The following is a 23,996-nucleotide window of genomic DNA, read 5'->3' as shown; positions in this document are numbered from 1 at the left end:
ATGGCCCCACATACCACCCACCCACTCACTCACTCACTCAGCTGTCACCAGCATCCCCACCCGAGTTGCACGGTTCCCCTGCGAAGCCCTAAACCTACAGCCGAAGTCCTGCTACAAACACGAACGCCCTCAGCGAGAGGCACAGACACGGGTTCGGACACACGTGCCCCGCCTGGGGCTCCCCGAGCAGGCGAGGACCCCGGGCCGAGCTCACCTGGTGTGGAAGTTCTGAATGTTGACATTTCGGTAAGGAGCGGTTTTCCGCTGACACCACAGCAGCAGGCCTTCCTTGGCGGAGGTTTCTGCAACGACAGCCAAGAAGTGTCCCCGGGGACAAGCTCACCGCATCACTGGCCCAACTGTGGCTCCGTCCCAGGGGCCAGCGCCCCGAGCATCCTCCCCCCGCCCCCTCCGGGCGCGAGGACAGAGAGGAGCCTGTGCCTGGCGACACTTAGGGACTCAAGGCGGACAGGGCGGTGCGGCTGCGGATTATGACGCCACACACATAAAACCAGACCTCGGGGCCCTGGGGACGCAGCTGCCTGTGAAAGCTGTCTACGTGTATACGGTTCATGACGCCACGCACCTGTCACTCGCCTCATGCGTAATTTATATTCTTAGGGAAACGGAACTCACAGAGGCCACCTGTCCCAAAGGTGTACCCTTACCCAGAGATTTTGCACTGAAGACTTTTACTAGTGAATTTCAAGTTCAGCCACTTGAGTTTTGACCAGGTTAACTCCCCCACCCCCACCGCCCCACCTCCACCCCCACCCCCACCCCCGCAGTACCGTGAAGCTATGTGGCTCAGACTCCTGCTGCTGGGAGCACAGAGCAGGCCCGGAGGCCCCAGCTGCCACACCCCTGCCCTCTCCAACCACACCCCTGCCCTCCCATCTGCCTCACCCTGGCCTTCCCAGCTGCCACACCCCCGCCCTCCCCAGGCACACTTCCTCAGGCTGCCCCTCTCCACTGCAGAACGTCTCTTCCTCCCCAAGCCCTCCCTCCTCTTCCCCAGCACGGGTGTCAGCCAAGTGCTTTGGCCTGAAGGCTCCCTCTGGCATCATCTGCTCTCCCACTTCCTCCTCCACAGGCCTTTCCCCAACAAATCACGTACATTTCTATATGGACTGAATGTGCTCCCCCTGACCCCCCCCCAAAAAAAAAAACGTATTTGAAGCCCTAATCACCAGTGATGGTATTTAGAAATATAGCCTTTGGGAGGCACTAGGGTTAGATGAGGTCACAAGGGTGGGGCCCTCATGATGGGATTAGCGCCACTCTAAGAAGGGAGATCAGAGTGCTTGCATGCACATGCACAAGTTCTGTTTGTCTGTTTGTCTGTCTCTCTCTCACTGCTACGTGAGGACACAGCAAGAAGGCAGTCATTTATCACCCGGTCGAAGGCTTTCAACTGTGAGAAAATACATGTCTGTCATATAAGCCACTCGGTCTGGTATTATCAACAGCGTCTAATGTCGCCTGGCACTTGCTTCTGGTGGATCCAAACGGCTCCTCCAAGCCACTCAATTGTGATAAATAGTTCAGATTTTTCTTTGACCTAAAACCCAGTTGACATAAACAGTCCCCAAGTCTCCTGCGCTGGAAGAATAAGTTGAATGATTCCTGCTCGTGTCTCTTGTCTAGCAAATTCTTGCTAAGGAGCCAGAGGAAGTTCTCAGACCTTATTAGTATACTAGAGGCCCGGTGCGTGAAATCCGTGCACTCAGGAGGGTCCCTCAGCCCAGCCTGCACCCTCTCGACGTCCAGGAGCCCTGGGGGAGGTCTGACTGCTGCAGAGGTGGAGAGGCTCCCACCACCGCCGCTGCGCTGCACTGGCTCAGGTGGTGGGACCGTCCACCGGTACCCCAAAGGGTCCCAGGGTCCTCCCTTCAATCACGTAGGTGACTGTTCGATTTTATACCACCAGATTCAAGCTTTAGCTTGTAAGCTCCGCTTACAAAGTGCTCCAAGTCTCTTAATGCAATCCGATTTTAACCACGTCGTTACCTTCAACGGAAATGTCCTGAATGGCGAAGCGGAGGATGATGGTCCAGATCATGCCCAGCGTCATCTTCACGTTGCCGTCCACAATTTCTTTAGAGGAAGGAAAAGCCGACAACAGACTAGTGTAAAGATAACACAACCAGAACCTGCAGTGTTCCTGTAAGTCATGCTTCCCATATGTCTTGGCTTCAGAGCTACTGGAAAAAATACGTATGGAAAGACCAGCTTATGTTTCCACAGGTGCTGAGGTGTGTCTAGTTAAAAATTCTTAACCAAATGTCTCCTGTTTAAATGAATTCTGAGTTAACACCAAGCACAGGGCTTACCTATGCATAATCACTAAATACAATGCAGGAGTTTCCAAAGTTTAAAGACGACATGAGCTAAAGTTCTAAATATACTTGTGCCCCTTTTTCCTCGGGGGGCACATTCCAAGGACCCAGTGGATGCCTGAAACCGAGGACAGTGCTCACCCCTAAACATCACACCCTTTTCACGGAAGGGATGCACTTTCTCTTTGGCGCATCCGAATTGCCAGCGCCACTACGCGCGCGTTTCTGGGCCATGACTAAGGGTGACTTGAACCCAAGTGGACCCGAGAACCATTGGGCCAAGTGACTGACGGGTGGGGAGCACAGACAGCGTGGAGATGAGGGACGAAAGGATGACTCCCATCCCAGAATGGAGTGGGACAGAGCAAGGCTCACCACACTACTCAGAACGCTGTATACTTTAAAATGTATATATTGTTGCCCAGTTGGCATGGCCCAGTAGTTGAGCGTCAACCTACAAACCAGGTCAAGGTTCGATTCCCGGTCAGGGCACAGGTCCCGGTTGCGGGCTCGATCCCCAGTGTGGGACGTGCAGGAGGCAGCCGATCCATGATTCTCTCTCATCATTGATGTTTCTATCTCCCCCTCCCTTCCTCTCTGAAATCGATACAAATATATTTAAAGAAAATAAAACTGACATGTTGTTTATTTCTGGAATTTTCCATTTAGTATTTTCAGACCATGGTTGACCATGGAAAGTGAAGCCGTGGACATGGGGGGACCACTGTAGTGACATACAGAGAGCACAGGCTCATGGTCAGCCTGGTCCTGCCTCCAGCCCCCGGCTGGCAGGTTCATGGGGCAGGTTCATGGGGCAGGTGCGCATCATGACAGGCAGGTTCATGGGGCAGGTTCATGGGGCAGGTGCGCATCATGACAGGCAGGTTCATGGGGCAGGTTCATGGGGCAGGTGCGCATCATGACAGGCAGGTTCATGGGGCAGGTGTGCATCATGACAGGCAGGTTCGTGGGGCAGGTTCATGGGGCAGGTGAGCATCATGACAGGCAGGTTCATGGGGCAGGTGTGCATCATGACAGGCAGGTTCGTGGGGCAGGTTCATGGGGCAGGTGCGCATCATGGGGCAGGTTCATGGGGCAGGTGTGCATCATGACAGGCAGGTTCGTGGGGCAGGTTCATGGGGCAGGTGTGCATCATGGGGCAGGTGTGCATCATGGGGCAGGTTCATGGGGCAGGTGCGCATCATGACAGGCAGGTTCATGGGGCAGGTGCGCATCATGGGGCAGGTTCATGGGGCAGGTGCGCATCATGGGGCAGGTTCATGGGGCAGGTGTGCATCATGGGGCAGGTTCATGGGGCAGGTACGCATCATGGGGCAGGTGCGCATCATGGGGCAGGTTCATGGGGCAGGTGCGCATCATGGGGCAGGTGCGCATCATAGGGCAGGTGTGCATCATGGGGCAGGTGTGCATCATGGGGCAGGTGTGCATCAGGACAGGCAGGTGTGTCTCGGCTCCTGCCTCACTCACAGGGATCCCTTTCTCCTCCCGAGAATAACGAGGTCACTTCCTTCCTATTGACTGGTTCTCACCCAGCGTCGTTGGGATGATACGTTTTCTCACTCCTGTACTCTGAAGAGGATGGCATTACATTCGCCTCTATTCTCTTTACAGAAAGCCCTAGAGCAGCGGTTCTCAACCTACCTGATGCCGCGACCCTTTAATACAGCTCCTCATGTCGTGGTGACCCCCCAACCATAACATTATTTTCGTGGCTACTTCATCACTGTCATGTTGCTACTGTGACGAATCGTCATGTAAATATCTGATATGCAGGATGTATTTTCATGGTTACAAATTGAACATCATTAAAGCATAGTGATGAGTCACAAAAACAGTATGTAATTATATATGTGTTTTCCGATGGTCTTAGGCGACCCCTGTGAAAGGGTCATTGGACCCCCAAAGGGGTGGCGACCCACAGGTTGAGAACCGCTGCCCTAGAGCCTGGCCCGCCACTCAGGGCACCGTCTCTGCTCCGCTCTCTGTGCTCGGAGCCTGGCGGGGAGCCGGACCCACGCGGGCGTCCACCGCAGGCCCACAGCCCCCCGCGAGGCCCCCGCGGCCGCTCACCTTCCGCCCCGATGGACACCAGCTTCACGCCTTTGCTGGCGATGTAATCCAAGGCTTTGTTCACGTTGGCGATTTTGTGGAAGCGCATTTTTCCCCGGTCGGGCTTGGGCAGCCGCTCCCCTGTCGGATGAAAGCCGGTCAGTGTAGACAGAGAAAGGAGCCCCCGCTGCAGAATCAAAATGCCAGCATCCCGCCCAGCGGGCGGCTCAGTGGGTGAGCCTCGACCTCTGACCCAGGAGGTCAGGGTTCATTCCTGGTCCGGGCACGGGCCTGGGTTGTGGGCTCCATCCCCAGTAGGGGGCGCGCGGGAGGCAGCCGATCAGTGATGTCTCTCTCTCTTCCTCTCTGTAATCAATACAAATATATTTTTTTTAAAAAGCGGAGCGAGCAGCATGGGGGCCGCCATGTACGTCATTTTTCCTTCTACTGTTACGCGGTGGGTGGTATAAACACTACCCTAAGGTGTCAGTTGTGAACAGAACACACTCCCTTTTCACACAGAACAACCCCGGCCGACCGCCCCTGCAGAGGCTTTCCTTCCCAACAGCTCCGAGTTCTTGCCCAGCGGGCTCCCAGGGAAGGTGTGCTGCAGCCTCTGTGCCTGGGCCACGCCTGCTCTCACGCAGACGCACGCTCACGCAGATGCACGCAGACGTAGACATACGCTCACGCTCACGCAAACTCACGCTCACGCACATGCACGTACGCAGACGCACGTACATGCACACGCACGCTCACGCACACGCAGACGCACGCTCACGCACGCAGACGTAGACATACGCTCACGCACACGCAGACGCACGCTCACGCAGACGCACGCTCACGCACACACGCACGCTCACGCAGACGCACGCTCACGCACGCAGACGTAGACATACGCTCACGCACACACAGACGTGCGCGCACACGCACGCACATGCGCTGTGCGGGGTGAGGCGCCCACAGACCTGAGATGACTTCCAGCAGCAGCATGAGCTTCAGGCCGTTCCTGAAGTCCTCCTCGATGTTCTCGATTTGGGTGCCGGCTTTCCGCAGGTGCGAGTTGCACCAGGCCGTGAAGGTCTGCAAGAGAACGTGCGGCTCAGCGCGGGCTCAGGGGCTCGCGCGCCACGGGACACGTGCAAACCAATTTGCAGTAACATCACACAGGCACACGCTCCACGGGGAACACGTGCGGCTCAGCCGGGCACACACTTAACAGGGAACACGTGCGGATCGGCACGGGCACACGCTCCACGGGGAACACGTGCGGCTCAGCACGGGCACACGCTCCACGGGGAGCACGTGCGGATCAGCATGGGCACACACTTAACGGGGAACACGTGCGGATCAGCACGGGCACACACTTAACGGAGAACACGTGCGGCTCAGTACGGGCACACGCTCCACGGGGAACACGTGTGATCGGCTCGGCACGGGCACACACTTAACGGGGAACACGTGCGGATCAGCACGGGCACACGCTCCACGGGGAACACGTGTGATCGGCTCGGCACGGGCACACACTTAACGGGGAACACGTGCGGATCGGCACGGGCACACTCTTCACGGGGACCACGTGCGGCCTCATGCGTGCTGAGGGGGGTCTAAGAGGCTGGAGCTCCTTGGGCATCAAACAGAATGTGGTGCAAGAAATGGTTTGAGGCCCAAGGACAAGGTTTTAGTAAAATGTCCTCTTTCGTAGACCCACACCTTTCATTGGGTGCACCAACCTGAGGACCTTTTGCCGTCAGTTTGAAAAGAAACCTTCTGAAAACCTTTTGTATGATAGGGAACATGAACTAAATCAGGACGCACTTACACAACAAACATCAGCCTGCCTGCTCAGATGTCGTACTTTGGAGCAGAGGTGGGTGGTGTGGTGTAGCGAAAAGGGGAGGCGGGGAGGGACCCCTCACCCTAACCACGCATCACCCCGGAGGAACAGCAGTGTTAAGTTAGTAACTAAGCCAGTCGAACCGATTTGCAGCAACATCAATCACTAAAAAATCCATAGCAGCCTTGGCTCGCATGGCTCAGGGGTTGAGTGTCCACCTATGAACCAGGAAGTCAGGGTTCGATTCCCGGTCAGGGCACAGGCCCGGGTTGCGGGCTCCATCCCCAGTGTGGGGTCTGCAGGAGGCAGCTGATCCATGATTCTCTCTCACCATTGAAGTTTCTCTCTCTCTCTAAAATCAATAAAAGAATATATATACTTTTAAATTAGTAGCAGTGGCAACAAGAACCTCCTGGCACAGACCTGGACTGCAAGACAATTAGACACGGCCCTGCCCTGAGGGCTTGGGGTGCAGTCAGGTTAACAAGTTTCCCGCAATCTTCAGAGGAGAGGTGGGCGGCATACGAAGCCGCATCCAAAGTCATTCTGTTTACTTTTCAAGCGTCTTTTAACTTGGCTTGCACTTGGGCACGATTTCCTGCCAGAACCAGATTAGAAACCCTCCTGGCAGCTGCGGGCTAAGAATGCACACTGTCCCCGAGTCTCGCAACAGCTGCTGGGCTCGGGAACAAAGTGCCCGCAGGCCACACGGGGCGGAGGCACACAAACAGGCCCAGTTAGAGGCGGAAAACGAACCTCTCCAAAGCAGGCTGTTGCAGGGACGACCACAAGTGGACAGTTTCCATAAAAATGATTTTTTTTTTAGGATTTTTCAAATCGGACTCAGAGTCCCTTATTGCAAGAAAAACGTGAAGGCGTTACATTCAAGGGCCAAGAGAAAAGAGAGGCGTTTTCTTGGATTTGCAACAATAAAACTCCCCCCTGACGGCCTACGCTCATCTTTACTTTCCCTAAAACACAAGCAAATTTTAGGTCTAAACAGGAGAAAGAGTCTAAGAATGAGTAATCCATTTCCTCGGCTCAAAATTCAAGCGGGCCCGGCTGGTGTGGTTCAGTGGTGGAGTGTCGACCTAGGAACCTGGAGGTCATGGTTCGATTCCCATCAATAAAAACGTTTAAAAAAAGACATGGCGTCAAACAGGAGGTATGTACGTAGGAGAGAGTTGATTCTAAGCATCTTGCATGTGCTGCCATCAGTGACCAGATGCCTTGGACGTCCATCTGGGGCCTGAATGTCCCCATAACTGTCGTAAACATCTAACGCCACAGTGAGCAGCCCTTTCGTTCCCCGCCCACAAATCCCTGCTTCGTCTCCCAGATCCTGCGAGATAGCAGGGCAGGCGACAGCTCCCTTTAGCAATCCCTCAAAATCTGCAGCCTGGCTCTGTGGCCATCTCCACGTCGGGTGTGGGCAAGTCAGCTCACCTCCCCTGTAGCAGATCTCTTCCCCAGAGGGCTGCACTGTTTTTTTAAAATTTGTTTTGTTTTGTTTCAGAGAGGAAGGGGGAGAGAGAGAGAGAGACATCAATGATGAGAGAGAATCATTGATCGGCTGCTTCCTGCAAGCCCCCTACTGGGGATGGAGCCCACAACCCAGGCATGTGCCCTTGACCAGGAATCCAACCCATGACCTCTTGGTTCCTAGGTTAATGCTCGACCCCTGAGCCACACCAGCCGGGCTCAATTCTGCCTTCTTCCCCCTCGTGCCGCCTGCAGAACCCAGCACCCAGCAGGTGCACCTCAATTCACATATACAGAATCGATGCCCATTCAACTCTAACACACTTCAAGTTTAAACGGTGACCGTTTGCATCATAACTTCACTGAGACCTCTAAAGCAGGAGCAAACTTCTGCTTTTCACAGGGGTTCCAGGGAAACGCTCAACACCAATGCCATCTCTCAAAGACAAAGTAAGAAGGAAGGCAGCCTTTCCCGTCGGTTCACCCCAACAAGTTCTGCCTGCACGCGGGATTTCGGATCTCTTTCTACCCGCGTCAGGATGCCCAACAATCCCAAATTAAGGGGCACGAAGGACACAAACATCGCCGCCAGCAGGTGCCAGGGACCCAGTGGCGTCAGTATGTATGTGTTAGTGGCATCTTATCTGTCAGACTTTCTGGGACAAATCAGAGAGAACATCAATCAGATATTTTATTTTTTTTAAGTATGTTCTTGTTGATTTTTAGAGAGGAAGGGAGAGGGATACAGGGATAGAAACATCAATGAGAGAGAGAGACATAATCAATCCACTGCCTCCTGCACGCCCCCTTCTGGGATCAAGCCCACAACCCGGTCATATGCCCTGAACGGGAATCAAACCAGTGACCTCTTGCGTCCTGGATCAACACTCAACCACTGAGCCACACTGGCTGGGCCAATCAGGTTTTTCAAATTGAAAAAAAAAAAAAAAAAAGATGGAGGAGCGAAAAATCTGCATCTGCTCAAGTTTCAGGCTTTGAAAAAGGATAATTACCATGTCAACCTTAACTACAGAATCCTTAAATGTTCCAAAGGACTCTCGGTTATCTTGCCAAAAAAAGCGCAACCTTGTGAAAAAGGAAAGGCAACCTGGCGGCTGAGGGCATCTAAAAATAGGCTGGGGCTCGGGGATGAGGCTGTAGGTGCGCAGGTTAAAGACAGCTGGAGGCTGGGCCCTCGCGCGCCTGTTTTCACTCAGAAATGCCACGCCGGGGATTTCAGGCTCCGACTGCCGGCCTCATGGACCAACGCCATTTAGTCCCCGGGCTGTTTGGAAAACGCAAAGAAAAGTAAAATTCTGAGGCTGCCTCACAGGAGAAAAAAAAAAAAATGCTTCTTAGGGTTTTTAACAAAACCAAACAAAGCCCAGACTAACTCTGGTTTAAGGAATGGCCTCTTGGATATGTGGCATCTAATCCCTAACTCCCAAAAAGGGTGAAGCAGATTAAAGCTGTGGGTTTTGGAAAGAGGAAATGGCTAATGAGGATATGTGTGTGTGTGTGTGTGTGTGTGTGTGTGTGTGTGTGTGTGTAGATATATATATTCTATAATAATAAAAGGGTAATATGCTAATTAGGCCGGACGTCTTTCCGGACGACCTTCCGGACGAAGCTGGGGCTGCAAGGGAAGCCCGGGTCCTGGGTGTAAGAGGGAAGCCGGTGCTGGCAGCTGGGGGAAGGACTACTCTTGCACAAATTTCATGCATTGGGCCTCTACTGGATGGATAGATAGATAGATAGATAGATAGATAGACTTTTATTTATTTCAGAGAAGAAGGGAAAGGGGGAGAGAGAGAAACATCAATGATGAGAGAGAATCACTGACCGGCTGCCTCCTGCACGCCCCCTACTGGGGATTGAGCCTGCAACCCAGGCATGTGCCCTGACTGGGAACTGAACCGTGACCTCCTGGTTCCTAGGTTGACACTCAACCACTGAGCCACACCAGCTGGGCCCACTTGAATTTTGAACTGGGGAAGTGTATCATCCATGTCTGATTTTTATATTTATATGTCATGATTTTACCTTAAAGAACTCCCTTCCCCCCTCCCACCCTCCACCAGAACTCCCTTTATTAAGCACTCAGGCAGGAGTGCAGATGAGAGAGAAACATGGCACAGGTTTAGAGCCCTTTTTCTAAAAGGAGGCCCAAGATTCAAATAAGCTAAAATGTTTACTGTTCCAGTCTAATTTTGTCGATTTTGATGAAGACACATGGGAATCGGTACGCGAGAATGATACACAGAACTAGCTGGAGTCTGTCGCTAGTGGGTCTTAAATTACACTATGCCCTCTCGTCCTGTGGAAATGACAACTGTCTTCGGTCTCGGCTTACGGCATTCCTTCTCCATGGCAAACGCTTCATCCGAGATCCCACATGTGTCCCCATGTTCCCTCTTACATGGGTCTCCATAAATAATACTGCGTTTGGGTTGAATTATTTAGAATTGCTCACGGTTTCATAAAGATCCTACGTTGATCTAGAAGCTAGTGTACTGCCATCTGTTCATGTCCTCCCTGCTCAAGAAAATATTCTACAAATCATTTCATTACCACTCTCAGGAGTCCTTCTTACTCATCCTCCTAAATTTTTTTAAAAATATATTTTTTTTCAGAGAGAAAGGGAGAGGGAGAGAGAGAGAGAAACATCAGTGATGAGAGAGAATCATGGATCGGCTGCCTCCTGCACACCCCCTTCTGGGGATTGAGTCTGCAGCCCGGGCATGTGCCCTTGACCAGGAATTGAACCGTGAGCTCCTGGTTCATAAGTTGACTCTCAACCACCAAGCCACGCAGGCCGGCTCATCCTCCTAAATCTTACTTTTCAGCTGCAATTACTCATCCTGACATCTCTGTAACCCTCGGGGTAGACATCGGACATGTCTCTGAGCCACGGACACCCCAGGCTAGTTTGCAACCCCGGCGGTCTCTACATTAATTCCAAGGGGTGTTCTGAAATTCTTGAAACAAAATCTTAATTATAAAAAATATGTATAACAGCCTGGCTGGCATGACTCAGTGGTTGAGTGTTGACCTATGAACCAGGAGGTCACGGTTTGATTCCCGTTCAGGGCACACGCCCGGGTTGCAGGCTCGATCCCCTGTGTGGGGCGCACAGCCAATCAGTGATTCTCAATCATCATTGATGTTTCTCTCTCTCTCTCTTCTCTCTCTTTCTCCCCCCTCCCCCCTTCCTCTGTGAAATCAATAAAAATATATATTTTTTAAAAAGATAACAGCATTCTCTCCTCTAAAGAACAGTTCATGATCTTGATGAAACTCTCCATTTTAACTGTTAAATGGAAAAAAAAAAAAAAAGAGTTAAGATGAGAAATAGGCAGATTCTTCGCAAACTATTTTAAGGCTGGAAGCATATGTTAAACTAACCAATCACGCATCTTCAGAATCACAGTCGAAGTCATTTTTGCTCTAAAAGGTAAAAAATAAAATAAAATAATGGGACGCTCAAGGGCCACATGAAAGCCGGTGGGGCCTGACCCTCTGAGCTTGGCGGCACCCTGCGGCCGGGCGCCCGACTGAGCCACGGGCCAGGCGCTCCGTGGGGTCACACCGGCCTCCCCCACGCTGGCAACCGGCGTGGAGAATTCCTGTGAGGACTTTCTGGTAAGCAAGCCTTTAAGCCTCCCCGCAAACAGCCGTGCATACGACCGATCCTGAGCCGCGCTTCCCAAAATAACTTGTTCCCTTGGAGCCCCGGTAATTATGTGCACGGATGGCTCTGTGACAGGCAGGCCCAACTGTGGCAGTGGCAACATTCATTGGGCTTTCATCAGTCTCTTCTTTTAAAAAAAAATTATTGTTTTATTTTATTGATTTCAGAGAGGAAGAGAGAGGGAGAGAAAGATAGAAACATTAATGATGAGAGAGAATCATGGATCGGCTGCCCCCTGCACGCCCCAGACTGGGGATGGAACCCGCCACCCGGGCCTGTGCCCTGACCGGGAATGGAGCCGTGACCTCCTGGTTCACAGGTCGACGCTCATCCACTGAGCCACACCGGCCGGGCTCATCATTCTCTTCTTAAGGATGAACTCAAGCTTAAAGAAAGGCACACTGATGTCTCCCGGCCCCAGTCCAGCCCAGGCCTGCAACCGGGGAAGCCGCTAGTACTACACAGACGGTAAAATAAGTATTCTTTAATTCAAGTTCAACATCCTGTTACTATTTTCAGGGACCCAAATACATGGCTGCTACACAGAGGGATTAAGCATCATTAACAACAAAACAGATCTCAGCTCCACACCCCCTTCTCCGCCCCCCGTCTTGTGGGCAGAGCACACAGTTCTTTTTATTTTTTTAAATCCTCACCCGAGGATATTTTCCCATTGATTTTTAGAGAGAGTGGGAGAGAGAGGGAAAGACAGAGAGAAACATGGATGTGAGAGAGACACAGCGATTGGCTGCCTCCTGCACGAGCCCCAACCAGGGTCCCGGCCGGGAAGGAGCCTGCAACCAAGGTAAGTGCCCTTGACCGGAATCAAACCCAGGACCCTTTGGTCCACAGGCCAACGCTCTATCCACTGAGCCAAACTGGCCAGGGCCACAGCACACAGTTCTAAGCCAGCAACAGCCCCCCAGCAGGTGTGTCTACAGGTGTCCTGGACATATGGGTAGAGCTCTGGGTGACAGAAGGATTTGTACAATCAGGGAAGCAGGGCCTTGCCAAAGCTCCTACCCACTCACATGGGAGGGTCCCAGACTGAGATCTCCTCCATCAAACTCTTCCCAGGGCTCATGCTGAATGAGACTGTTGACAAAAATATATACTAAAGTGTTCGTATCCTGAGCCATTTCAGACGATTATATATTACTAGAGGCCCGGTGCACAATATTCATGCATGGGTAGGGTCCCTAGGCCTGGCCGGCAATCAGGGCCAATCTGTGGGGCGATCAGGGGGGCCCCTGCTGGCACGAACCTTGGCTGGCCTGGGGGTTGGGGGTTGGGGGCTGGGGGCAGCTCCTGCATTGAGCATCTGCCCCCTGGAGGTCAGTGCACGTCATGGCGACTGGTCATTCTGCCAGTGGTTCTGCCATTTGGTCAATTTGCATATTAGGCTTTTATTATACAGGACAGTATAAAACCCATAAATATATGCTTCTATATTGTAGCAGAAAGTGACCTGGTAGGCAATATGGCAAGACATCAACACTACTTTTTTCTAGGGTCTGCATTTCCTTTTTTTTTCTTTTTTAAAATATATTTTATTGATTTTCCACAGAGAGGAAGGGAGAGGGACAGAGAGCCAGAAACACCCATGAGAGAGAAACATTGATCAGCTGCCTCCTGTACACCCCCCACTGGGGACATGCCCGCAACCAAGGCACATGCCCCTGACCGGAATCGAACCCGAGACTCCTCACTCCACAGGCTGACGCTCCAGCCACTGAGCCAAACCGGCGGTCAGGGCGGATCTGTGTTTTCTATAGTGAATACCTATGACTTCTGCGATCATTTCTTTTTTTTTTTTAAACAGCAATGTTTTCTTTAATCATGTGTACAAATGACTAATGTAGTTAGTAGAGTTTTATTTATTTTTTTAAAATATATTTTATTGATTTTTTACAGAGAGAAAGAGAGAGGGATAGAGAGTTAGAAACATCGATGAGAGAGAAACATCGATCAGCCGCCTCCTGCACACCTCCCACTGGGGATGTGCTTACAACCCAGGTACATGCCCTTGACCGGAATCGAACCCGGGACCCTTCAGTCCACAGGCCGACGCTCCATCCACTGAGCCAAACCGGTTAGGGCCCTCCCGCTTTCTTAGACAAAAGTGCTTTCTTCCCACAATTCTTCTCCTGTTGTGCCTGACATCCTGGAGTTAGTTATGCCTTCCGGTGGAGGCATAACTTATCTCAGGAGCTAACAGATGCCCCATATTCCACGGGGCCAAGACCCTGGGGTCCTGTTCCAGCAAGTAAACCCATTCAAACCCCACCCTCAGGCTGACGGGCGAGCGCCAATGGAACAGCCAGCGGGTATTTCTCCGGGAAGAAAAGCAAAGACATCCCGACAGCTCAGGGGCTCCACGTCATCCACTAGAGACATGTTTCACCCGGCCGGTGTGGCTCAGTGGTACAGCATCGACCTATGAACCAGGAGGTCATAGTTCAATTCCTGCCCGGGTTGTGGGCTGGATCCCTGGTGTGGGATGTGCAGGAGGCAGCCGATCAATGGTTCTGTCTCATCATTGATGTTTCTCTCTCTCCCTCTCCCTTCCTCTCAAAAAAAATAGGTGAAACTATCCCTAGTTTCTGATCTAGAAAACTGTGGGGAGGGAAGGAGCACGTGTGTGTGTGTGTGTGTGTGTGTGTGTGTGCGCGCAAAACATGCTCCCCGACGTCTGTAGAGACCAACCTGGTGTCCAATGACGCTCCTTCCTTTGAGATGCGTCGGGCACGGCCGCCAGCCCACTGCACCCCCATCTCTGCTCTCTGTTCTCTCCGGAGGAACCAGTGCTGTTCCCAGGGAGACGGGCACAGTCCAGACTGTGCTCCAGCGCTCTCCGAGTCAGCTCCTCCGCTCAGCGCGGCAGCTCCCACGTCTCTGTGGGTGTCCCAGCTGCGCCACGGCGGTGCCTTCCGAGTCTCTGAAGCTGCAGCCGCGAAGTGTCCAGCTCAGGGTCCTACTCCTCGCGTGGGGTGCGAGCTCCTTCCTTGCTAAGCGCGGCCTAGGGGCAGGGCAGTCCCCAGAGGAGGGTGCCAGTCACAGGGCGACTCTCCGTCCTGGAACTCCTGCACCTGCGCCGGCCAGAGCAAGCCTCCACCTGCCTGCCCATCCATACCTTCCTCTAGACCAGCGGTTCTCAACCTGTGGGTCGCGACCCCTTTGGCGGTCGAACAACCCTTTCACAGGGGTCGCCTAAGACCACCCTGCATATCAGACGTTTACATGACGATTCGTAACAGTAGCAACATGACAGTGATGAAGTAGCAACGAAAATAATTTCATGGTTGGGTCACAACATGAGGAGCTGTATTTAAAGGGCCAGAAGGCCCTAACCGGTTTGGCTCAGTGGATAGAGCATCAGCCTGCGGACTGAAGGGTCCCAGGTTCGATTTTGGTCAAGGGCATGTACCTTGGTTGCGGGCACATCCCCGGTGGGGAGTGTGCAGGAGGCAGCTGATCGATGTTTCTCTCATCGATGTTTCTAACTCTCTATCCCTCTCCCTTCCTCTCTGTAAGAAATCAATAAAATATATTTAAAATAATAATAATAATAATAAAATAAATAAAGGGCCAGAAGGTTGAGAACCACGCTCTAGACATTGAAGGCTACCTGAGACCCCAGCCCTCCTTCACACCATGGCATGTGGACACAAGACGTGCCCCTCAGCACTACAGGTCACTGCCCTGCACCTGATAACACACCACGTAAATACCTAGCTCTCTCCGGGCCAGTGTGGCTCAGTGGTTGAGCATCGACCTAGGAACCAGGAGGTCACAGTTCGATTCCTGGTCAGGGCACATGCCTGGATTGTGGGCTCCATCCCCAGAAGGCAGCCAATCAATGATTCTCTCCCATCATTGATGTCTCTCTCTCTCTCTCTCTCTCTCTCCCCCTCTCCTTTCCTCTCTGAAATCAATAAAATACAATTTAAAAATAATACCTAGCTATCCATCCGGACACTGTCTCCGGTGCGCCAACAGTCCCTGCGCCTTAGCTGTCTTACTTGTCAATGCCGCTGTCTTGAGCTTGGAGTCCGGGCGCTCGAAGGGTGAGATCATATCTGCTTAATAGGGTTTATACCACCGCCTGCCCTGGAACAACACCGGCTTATTTAATACGTTTCCTAATCCCTCCTGATCGCTCTCAAATGGGTGACTTCCTCACGGCTGCCTCCATCGCCTCTGGCCGGTGTGCTTGGGGGCCCCAGCAGGGGCCCGCACCCACTCCACTCTCTTCTGCCAACGATACGGGCACCCCAGGGACGGGGCTCTTCGGGGCTCAAAACCTGCTTGGACAGTGAGGCCCACGCTCGCCCCGCCATCCCCGACCCCTACGTCCTGGCCCAGTTACCCATCCATTTTCTCTCCAACTTGAAGCTGCATCTTTTTCTTCTTTTTTAATGTATTTTTATTGATTTCGGAGAGGAAGAGAGAGGGAGAGAGAGAGAAACATCAATGAGGAGAGAGAAGCATGGATCGGCTGCCTCCCGCACACCCTCTACTGGGGATCGAGCCCGCAACCTGGGCCTGTGCCCCGACCGGGAATCGAACCGTGACCTCCTGGTTCCTAGGTCAATGTTCAACCACTGAGCCACACCAGCTGGGCTGAAGCTGCATCTTTAGCTTCAGTGGAGCTTATCTCCTCTTTGCACCCCTCCACCGCACCCCTCCGTCACATCTTGAGTAGCAGTCACATCCAGACACAGCTGCTGCCCTCATCCCTGTGGGTGGGTAAGAGGGTCCCATGAAATAATGGGTGTGAGGTCAGGGTGCTTTGAGCATGCTAACTGGTTACATGAACACATTACTGCCCCGGCTGGCTTGGCGCAGGGGTAGACCCGGGGTGGGCAAACTTTTTGACTCGAGGGCCACAATGGGTTCTTAAACTGGACCGGGGGGCCGGAACAAAAGCATGGATGGAGTGTTTGTGTGAACTAATATAAATTCAAAGTAAACATCATTACATAAAAGGGTACGGTCTTTTATTTCAATAGTTTTATTCATTTCAAACGGGCCGGATCCGGCCCACGGGCCGTAGTTTGCCCACGGCTGGGCTAGAGCATCGACCTTCGGACTGAAGGGTCCCAGGTTCAATTCCAGTCAAGGGCACATGCCCAGGTTGTGGGCTCGATTCCCAGTAGGGGGTGTGCAGGAGGCAGCCCATCGATGATTCTCTCTCATCATTGATGTTTTCTATCTCTCTCTCCCTCTCCCTTCCTCTCTGAAATCAATACAAATATACTTTTTAAACTGAGCGTATGCAGAACTTCAGTTTCTCTAGGAATGATGGAAGCCGATCGGAAGTCTGAATGTGGACCCCATGAAGGACTCCCATGCTTCCTACAGCTGCCAGCGGCGCTGACCCATCCTCTAGCCGACCACATACTGAGAATGCAAGGCCCCTTATGTACGGAAACAGGAGCCACTTCCTTAAAAGGTCCGCGCCAGCCTCGCAGCGGCGGACAGCGCCCTGCGTGGGGAGATAGCGCACATACTCGGCATTGCTGTCCTGGCCGGTCACCTCGGGATCGGGCTTCGGAGCGATGAGGGGCTGAATGTGGTCCTCAGGTGCCAGGGCAAGCTTGCTTCTCCACCAGCGGTTCTCAACCTTCCTAATGCCGCGACCCTTTAGTACAGTCCTCATGCTGTGGTGACCCCCAATGTCATTGTGACAAATGGAACATCATTAAAGCATGGTGATGAATCACAAACACAATACGTAATTATATGTGTGTTTTCCGATGGTCTGAGGCGACCCCTGTGAAAGGGGTCGCGACCCACAGGTTGAGAACCGCTGTAAACACCGAAGCTCTGGAAGTTTCTAAAGTCCCATGCAAAGAGCCTACGTTATGTGAATACAAATATTCCTACCCCTGTTTGCTAAACAGCCCTGAGAGAGAAGGGGGGCGCTTGGGAATGCCTGTACGTCCCCATGACAAATGCAACATCGTCCGCATTTCCCACTTTTGGATAAAGGATCCCACTTCTTCATAAAGTTGAAAACAATGACCACAGGACCCAGAAATTTCACTTCTGGGGGTGAAACCAACAAAATTGAAAGCAGAGTCATAAAGAGATGTTTGCACACCCACGTTCACAACCGCATTATTTATTTACGACAGCCCAAGAATGGAAGCAGCCCAGGCGCCCCTCGACGGACGAAAGGATAAACAGAATGTGGTCTGTCCGGACCATGGAATAGTATTCCGCCTTAAACAGGAAGGAAATTCTAACACAGGCTACTTACTACGTGGGTGAACCTGGAAAACATTCTGCTCAGTAAAGTAAGCCAGTCACAACAGGTTAAATACTGCAAGGCCCACTCACAGGGCGCACCGGGAGGGGCTGTCATAGCCCCAGGAGGTGCGAGGCGGCTGCCAGAGCTGGGAGAGGGGACAATGGAAAGCTATGGGCTCTTGGGTACACAGAGTTGCATTCAGCAAAATAAAACGAGTTTAGGAAGTGGTTACATAACAAAGTGAATGTGCTTAATCCAAGTGAACTGTGACCTTGCAAATGGTTAAGATGGTAAATTTTGTTATATGAATTTACCACAATTTAAAAAAAAATCTCTCGCCCGGCCAGTGTGGCTTGGTTGTTGAGTGTCGACCTATGAACCAGGAGGTTATGGTTCAATTCCCAGGTCAGGGCACAGGCCCGGGTTTCAGGCACTATCCCCAGTGTGGGGCGTGCAGGAGGCACTGATCCATGATTCTCTCTCATCATTGATGTCTCTCTCTCTCCCTCTCCCTTCTTCTCTGTAATCCATCAATCAATATATATATATATGCATATTTTTTTTTAATTTCTTATTTAAAAAAAAAAAAACAGCGCTACACTTCTACTAAATCCTTCCTCAGTGAAGGTGGCCACAGCCCGAGACTCTGCACTTGGCTATAATTAGGCGCCGCGTCCGTCCTAACCCTGCGGACGTCATCATGTGCTACCAGCATCTGTTGACAGATCTCATACCCGGCATATCACTGAAATGGCAAGTGTGGAGAAGGTGGCCCACAATAGAAGCAAAGGCATTCACCCTCGCCCTGTTCCAACAGCGTGTCTCATCGGACAGAAATAGAGGCCGGGGCTTGGCTGCTCGGCCCTCGCGGGTCCATATTATCTCCGGGACCCGAGTCGTTTATACCAAAAGTGGAAGCAGAGGTCCTTCCGGAGCTGCTCGGGCCTGTGTGTTTCCTCCCAGTGTCTACAACACTCAGCCTATCTTACGAAAGAAAATAAATTCTCATTTTTGAATGTTCTAGCATGACCTGGAATCGGGATCAGAAAGTATAATCATCTCTTAATGATATACTTCAAGTGCTAGACAATTATAATAGTAACACAGGAAACCAACACCTAAAAAAAAATTGCAAAGCCATTATATCCAAAAATATTGTGAATACATTTTTAAAAAATTAAATATGGCAGAAGACTTATGTCGATATTTGGGAACGGACATTAGCACTATTCTGTGACTGTACCTGTGACTGTACCATACTTTAAAAACCAACAGAAGCTGCTGTGATTATTCTATTCTAAAAAGTGATGGGCAATGACCACATGACCCCGGCTATCTGTCCAATTCCTTAGCTATTACACTGGACAAAGCAATCTTTGAAACAAAGAAGTTTTTTCAACCCATGAAAAATGTAACAATCAAAATTGTAAGAAAATTTTTTTTAAAGAAACACTCACTGCTAGGAATCAGAGTCACTTTTTCACATCTTGCTGATCGGTGATGCATCAGCTCGTCCAAATGACACATTAATAATCCTCAGCCCACACATCTCCCTCGCAATAAGTCATTAAAGACCATGGAAGGTTTGAGATTTTCATTTTTTCCTTTATAGATTCAACTTCTACTTATGACTTCCATTCTCTTGTTTCCAAGAAGGTAGGGATGGTTGGAAGTCTTAGGAACCAAGGTGGGAAATGAAATGTAGCTAAATTCAAGCTTAAAACAACAACAACAATAATAATAATGGTATTTTAAGAGAGACGGTGGACAATAAAACAGAAATGCTGCTTGGGTTATTTAATAATTATCCAAATATGAGATCTCTCTCCTTCCAGCTAACATTCTGTTGGGAGGGAAGGACGGATGTGTCTCCCAATCTTATACTGATTCGAGTGAACTACGGTGTGATCACGCACAGTGTCGGTGTGGCGGTTCCCATGCACACACTTCCATGCACACATGTGGTCAACAAAGGTCATCCACTTAGCAACAGGACCTAAGAAGGGAAATCCATGCTGCTTCCCCCCTCCCTCCCCCCCACACCCCCCAAGTAGGGGGAAGCACAGGGCGCCTTGCTCTGCCAGGGCAGGTCCTCGTAGGCTGGGTTAGCAGGTCTGCGCTGGCAGCAAGAGGGGGATTATCTTCCTGGTGAGCATCCCTGCTTGTCCCAGCCAAGGGATCAGGAAGAAACCCTGAAGAGTGGAATGTTCCACTGGGCCCCCGGGAGTGCCAACAGGGGTGGCACGGGGCGCTGAAGGCTGGCTCAGCCCCTGGCCCGGGCACTGACCTCAGGGACCCATAAATAGAGTGTGAATCATCATGGCGTTATCGTGAGTGTCCAGGGTTCAGGCAGCACCCCCTCGAAGGAGCCCGGGACACTCGGGAAAGGGTTTTCGGCGGCTGTTGGGGGGCAGGCTGTGAGCGCAGCGGGGCCAGGAGGCGGAACTCGGGGGCCAAGGTCACGGGCTCAGGGTCTGGTCTGATGGGAGTCGGACAGAACCATTGAACACCGTTCGCTTTGTCCTCTATTGTCACTCACACGCGCGCACACAGGACACCTGGCTTCTTCATGCCTGTTCCCGGACGTGCCCCCTCTCACCCGGCGCCCGGCTGCGAGGACCGGACAGCTCGTCCCACGGCTGGCGCCCGAGGGCACGAACACGGCACGTGGGGGACAGACCCGTGGGGGACACGGACACACGGGGGGACACGGCACGCCGGCTGACCTTCCTCTGCTGCTTCTCCCAGGCGGGGTCCAGCAGCAGGTCGCGGTCCCACTCCTCCTCCTGGATCATGTACTCGTCCTCATCGTACACGTAGTTGTACTGCACGCCGGGCTCGATCTGGTTCATGGCGCTGGGTGTCGGGGGCTGCGAGCGGACTTGGACTAACAGGCGGCGGCGGAGGCGCTGAGACGCGGTGGGCGCGGGCGGTGGCGCGGAGGCTCGAGGAGGAGGGCGGGCGGGCGCTGGGTCGGGGCGAAGCACCTGCTCCGCGGCCAGCGGCTCAGCACCGCTTAATACCCGCGTCCCGTCACGTGGCTGCGAGCCCCGCCCACGCCCCGCCCACCCGCGCCTACGCCCCGCCCATCGAGCCCTCGCCCCGCCCGCTCCCTGTCTACGCCCCTCCCACCCTAGCCTTAGCCCCGCCCACTCCCTGTCTACGCCCCGCCCACCCTAGCCCTCGCCCCGTCCGCTCCCTGCCTACGCCCCGCCCACCCTAGCCTTCGCCCTGCCCACTCCCTCTCTACCCATCCGCGCCCTCGCCCCGCCCACTCCCTGTCTACCTCCCGCCCATCCACGCCCGCACGCCGCTCATCCGCGCCCATGGCCCGCATCAAGCAGGAGCTGGGCGGCGGTGCGAGGTGCAGGGCCTCCTGACGGCTCGGGGACCCCGCTCCCACCGCGCCCATCTGTCCCTCAGGCTCCTGCGGCTGGACCCGCGGGCAACTGGGTGAGCACCCTGATGGGTGGGTGTACATAGGCCAGGAGGATCCCCCACAGCCTGGGTCCCTGACCACCCCCAACGTTTTCCATACATCGTGTGCATATTCACCTTTTCCGTATAGCTGAACACATTCACTAGCTAGCTCTCACACACGTCACACATACACCCCTAAAAAGTAACGTTTGAGAGCCACAGAATTCTCTCCTCTCCCCGTCCTCTGGGTCCTCACCTGGGGAAATCGAGGCAAGGGACTTGGACCCACCATCTTAAAATGTCAGGAACCCAAACCATGGCAGGAAGGGTCAGTCCTCGCCTGCCCCTCATCCACTTAAAAGAACTGGCGATGGAGGACCGGCAGCCAGCTTCCTGTTACATGTCCACCTCGCCCTGATGTGTCCACTGAAGTCTTTTCATCCCGATTCGTTGGCTAGCTCTTCCCTGCAGGAACCACGGAAAGGTCACTTGGGACAAACAATTTGAAAATTGTCATCACATTTATGACGAGCCTGCTGTAACCTAAACACTGCGTTAGGCCCTGGAGATATAGAGATGAGCTCATAGGCAGGGCTCTTACTACCTGAAGCTTGTGTTCTGATTGAATGAGAGTTGCTCACAGATGCTACACAACTGTGGTTCCGGGTTACTAATTTATTGACGTGTTTCAAGCTGAGAGTATGCCTGGATTTATCATTATTGCTCCTTAGAATTTTTACATCCCTTCGTTTTATTTCTGCAAAAAGTCTTTGGCAAATTAGCAAATACATCGCATTAACAGTTAATAAAGCATTTGGGCTGGGATGGGAAAATCCACAAGGGCAGGATTTTGTCCTGTTCACAGCTAGAATTGCCAGCGATTAAAACTGTGCCTGTTTCACTCTGGGTGCTCAAATTTTTGTTGAAGGAATGAGTATCCCTGGAAACAGCGGCTGGCGAATTTGCTTGGGATTTAAAGTTTATATTTTGGGGTTGAAATCATACTCTCTGAACAAGTTTATCAGTAAAATCTCACTATGAGAAATTTGATCAACAATGACAAGATCTGCACGTCTTAGTCATCAAATTTAACTGCAGAAACTTCAAGTTTCAGATGAGATTTTTAAAAAGGCACCAATGTGCCTTCCTATGTGGGGGGAAATAAATGAAAGAAAGACTTTCAAGACTTGAAGAGGTTATATAACCCATCCAAGCTCACACAGCTCAAATACAAAGTGGGTCATTACAAAACCCATACATTCAACAGGTCGGTCTTTTTACTTTCTTAATGTTTCTTTTTTTTTTCTGGACACACTTCTGCATGTTTCTGTATACTCTTTCTAAAATGTCATTCCAATGCAATCTTTTTGGAAAAGATTTGTCAAGAACTGCAAATTGCCGAAACCGGTTTGGCTCGGTGGATAGAGCGTCGGCCTGCGGACTGAAAGGTCCCAGGTTCGATTCCGGTCAAGGGCATGTACCTGGGTTGTGGGCACATCCCCAGTGGGAGATGTGCAGGAGGCAGCTGATCGATGTTTCTCTCTCATCGATGTTTCTAACTCTCTATCTCTCTCCCTTCCTCTCTGTAAAAAATCAATAAAATAAAAAAAAAAGAACTGTAAATTGACCCTTCGACCCAGAAAACCCGTTTTTATGAATCTACCCAACAGATATGGACAGATGTTGGGTGTGGAAGAGGCTGATGAAGGAAGTGATGGGACATCTCTAAACTTGTATGTCGTGCTTTTTTTTTTTTTTTTTTTTTTTGCAGAAGTGACTTCTCTTGTGGAAGAAAGTTACATATGTCTCTGAAATGTTTGTATTTAGAAGAAAACTCTCCAACGTGTTCATAACCATGAGCTGTGGGGAGTGGAGGGTGGAAAGACGGGGAACTTCAACCATTTATTCCATGTGGTTTTGTGCTACTTGTTTTTCCCAGTTAGTACCTGTTATGTTTATGACAAATGAGCGCCTCTATGACTACAGGGGTGTTCTCGCCAGAGAACAATAGATCATCAAGAAATGAAATCTTATCTGTTAATCCAGTTTAACTTTGCATTCAACGTTTTGTCCGCCTACAGTTGGCTCCCATTGAACTTGCTGTCGGTCAGAAGGTCGATGAACACATGAACCAGACAGCAGCGAGGGTCAAGAAGAGATAAAATTCAATCCCACTGTTGTTATTTATTGCGAAGAACGAACTTAAAACAACATGAAATCCTTGACGTCTTCAACACTCATTCTCCTCTGCCCACTGTTCTCTCTCCTATTGAGGATGTTGATGGGGGGTTTCAGAGTCCCTTAAGAAAGTGACAAAGGACGTGTAGGGGGCCTGCCTATTCAACAGCTTGAAGGTATTTCAATTTGTTTGTTATAAATGTACATTTGTAAATGTCAGACTTTCTTCAACCCTGCAGACAATTAGTGTTGACAGATTCCTGTGAATGCTTTCAGAATTTTTGTACGCACAGTCACACATAATAAGTCCTATTTTTAAAAAACTTAGAACTAAACTATCTGAACTAGTGTGCAACTTCCGCTTTGAATGTAACATGATTTCCCTGCAAAAGTGATATCTTTTGTGGAACAAAATGACATATGTCTTTCAAATGTTTGTATTTAGAAGAAAACACTCCGAAGAGTTCATAACAGCGAACCACGGGGAATGGAGGGGTGGAAAGAGCATGGGTCCGTGGGCTGAAGGGTCTTGGGTTCGTTTCCCGTCAAGGACACGTGCCTCCGGTGCAGGCTTGATCCTCGGCCCTGGTCAGGGCATGTGTGGGAGGCAACCAATCAATGTGTCTCTCTCACATCGAAGTTTCTCTCTCTCTGTCCCTCCCCTCTCTCCCTCCCACTCTCTCTAAAAATCAAAGGAAAAATATCCTCGGATGAGGATTAACA

The 23,996-nt window shown here is 51.5% G+C and overlaps 1 protein-coding gene across 1 annotated transcript in view; it reads right to left on the bottom strand.

The window, feature by feature from the left end:
• The window catches only part of ACTN2 (actinin alpha 2), a 43,141-nt gene extending 22,476 nt beyond the window's left edge, over positions 1-20,665 (bottom strand). Inside the window, exons 1-5 of the mRNA XM_036354828.1 lie at positions 20,402-20,665; positions 5,378-5,492; positions 4,431-4,550; positions 2,011-2,097; positions 215-302 (exon numbers count right to left, since the gene is read on the bottom strand). Of these exons, the coding sequence (XP_036210721.1) occupies positions 215-302; positions 2,011-2,097; positions 4,431-4,550; positions 5,378-5,492; positions 20,402-20,527 (536 nt within the window). The 5' untranslated portion in view covers positions 20,528-20,665. The remainder of the gene's footprint in view (positions 1-214; positions 303-2,010; positions 2,098-4,430; positions 4,551-5,377; positions 5,493-20,401) is intronic.
• Positions 20,666-23,996: the final 3,331 nt, after the last annotated feature.

The sequence above is a fragment of the Myotis myotis genome, unplaced genomic scaffold (genome assembly GCF_014108235.1).
Source record: "Myotis myotis isolate mMyoMyo1 unplaced genomic scaffold, mMyoMyo1.p scaffold_m19_p_21, whole genome shotgun sequence".
Lineage (NCBI taxonomy): Eukaryota > Metazoa > Chordata > Mammalia > Chiroptera > Vespertilionidae > Myotis > Myotis myotis.
Note: the sequence above shows the minus strand (reverse complement) of the source record. Positions and strands in the feature narration are given on the sequence as shown.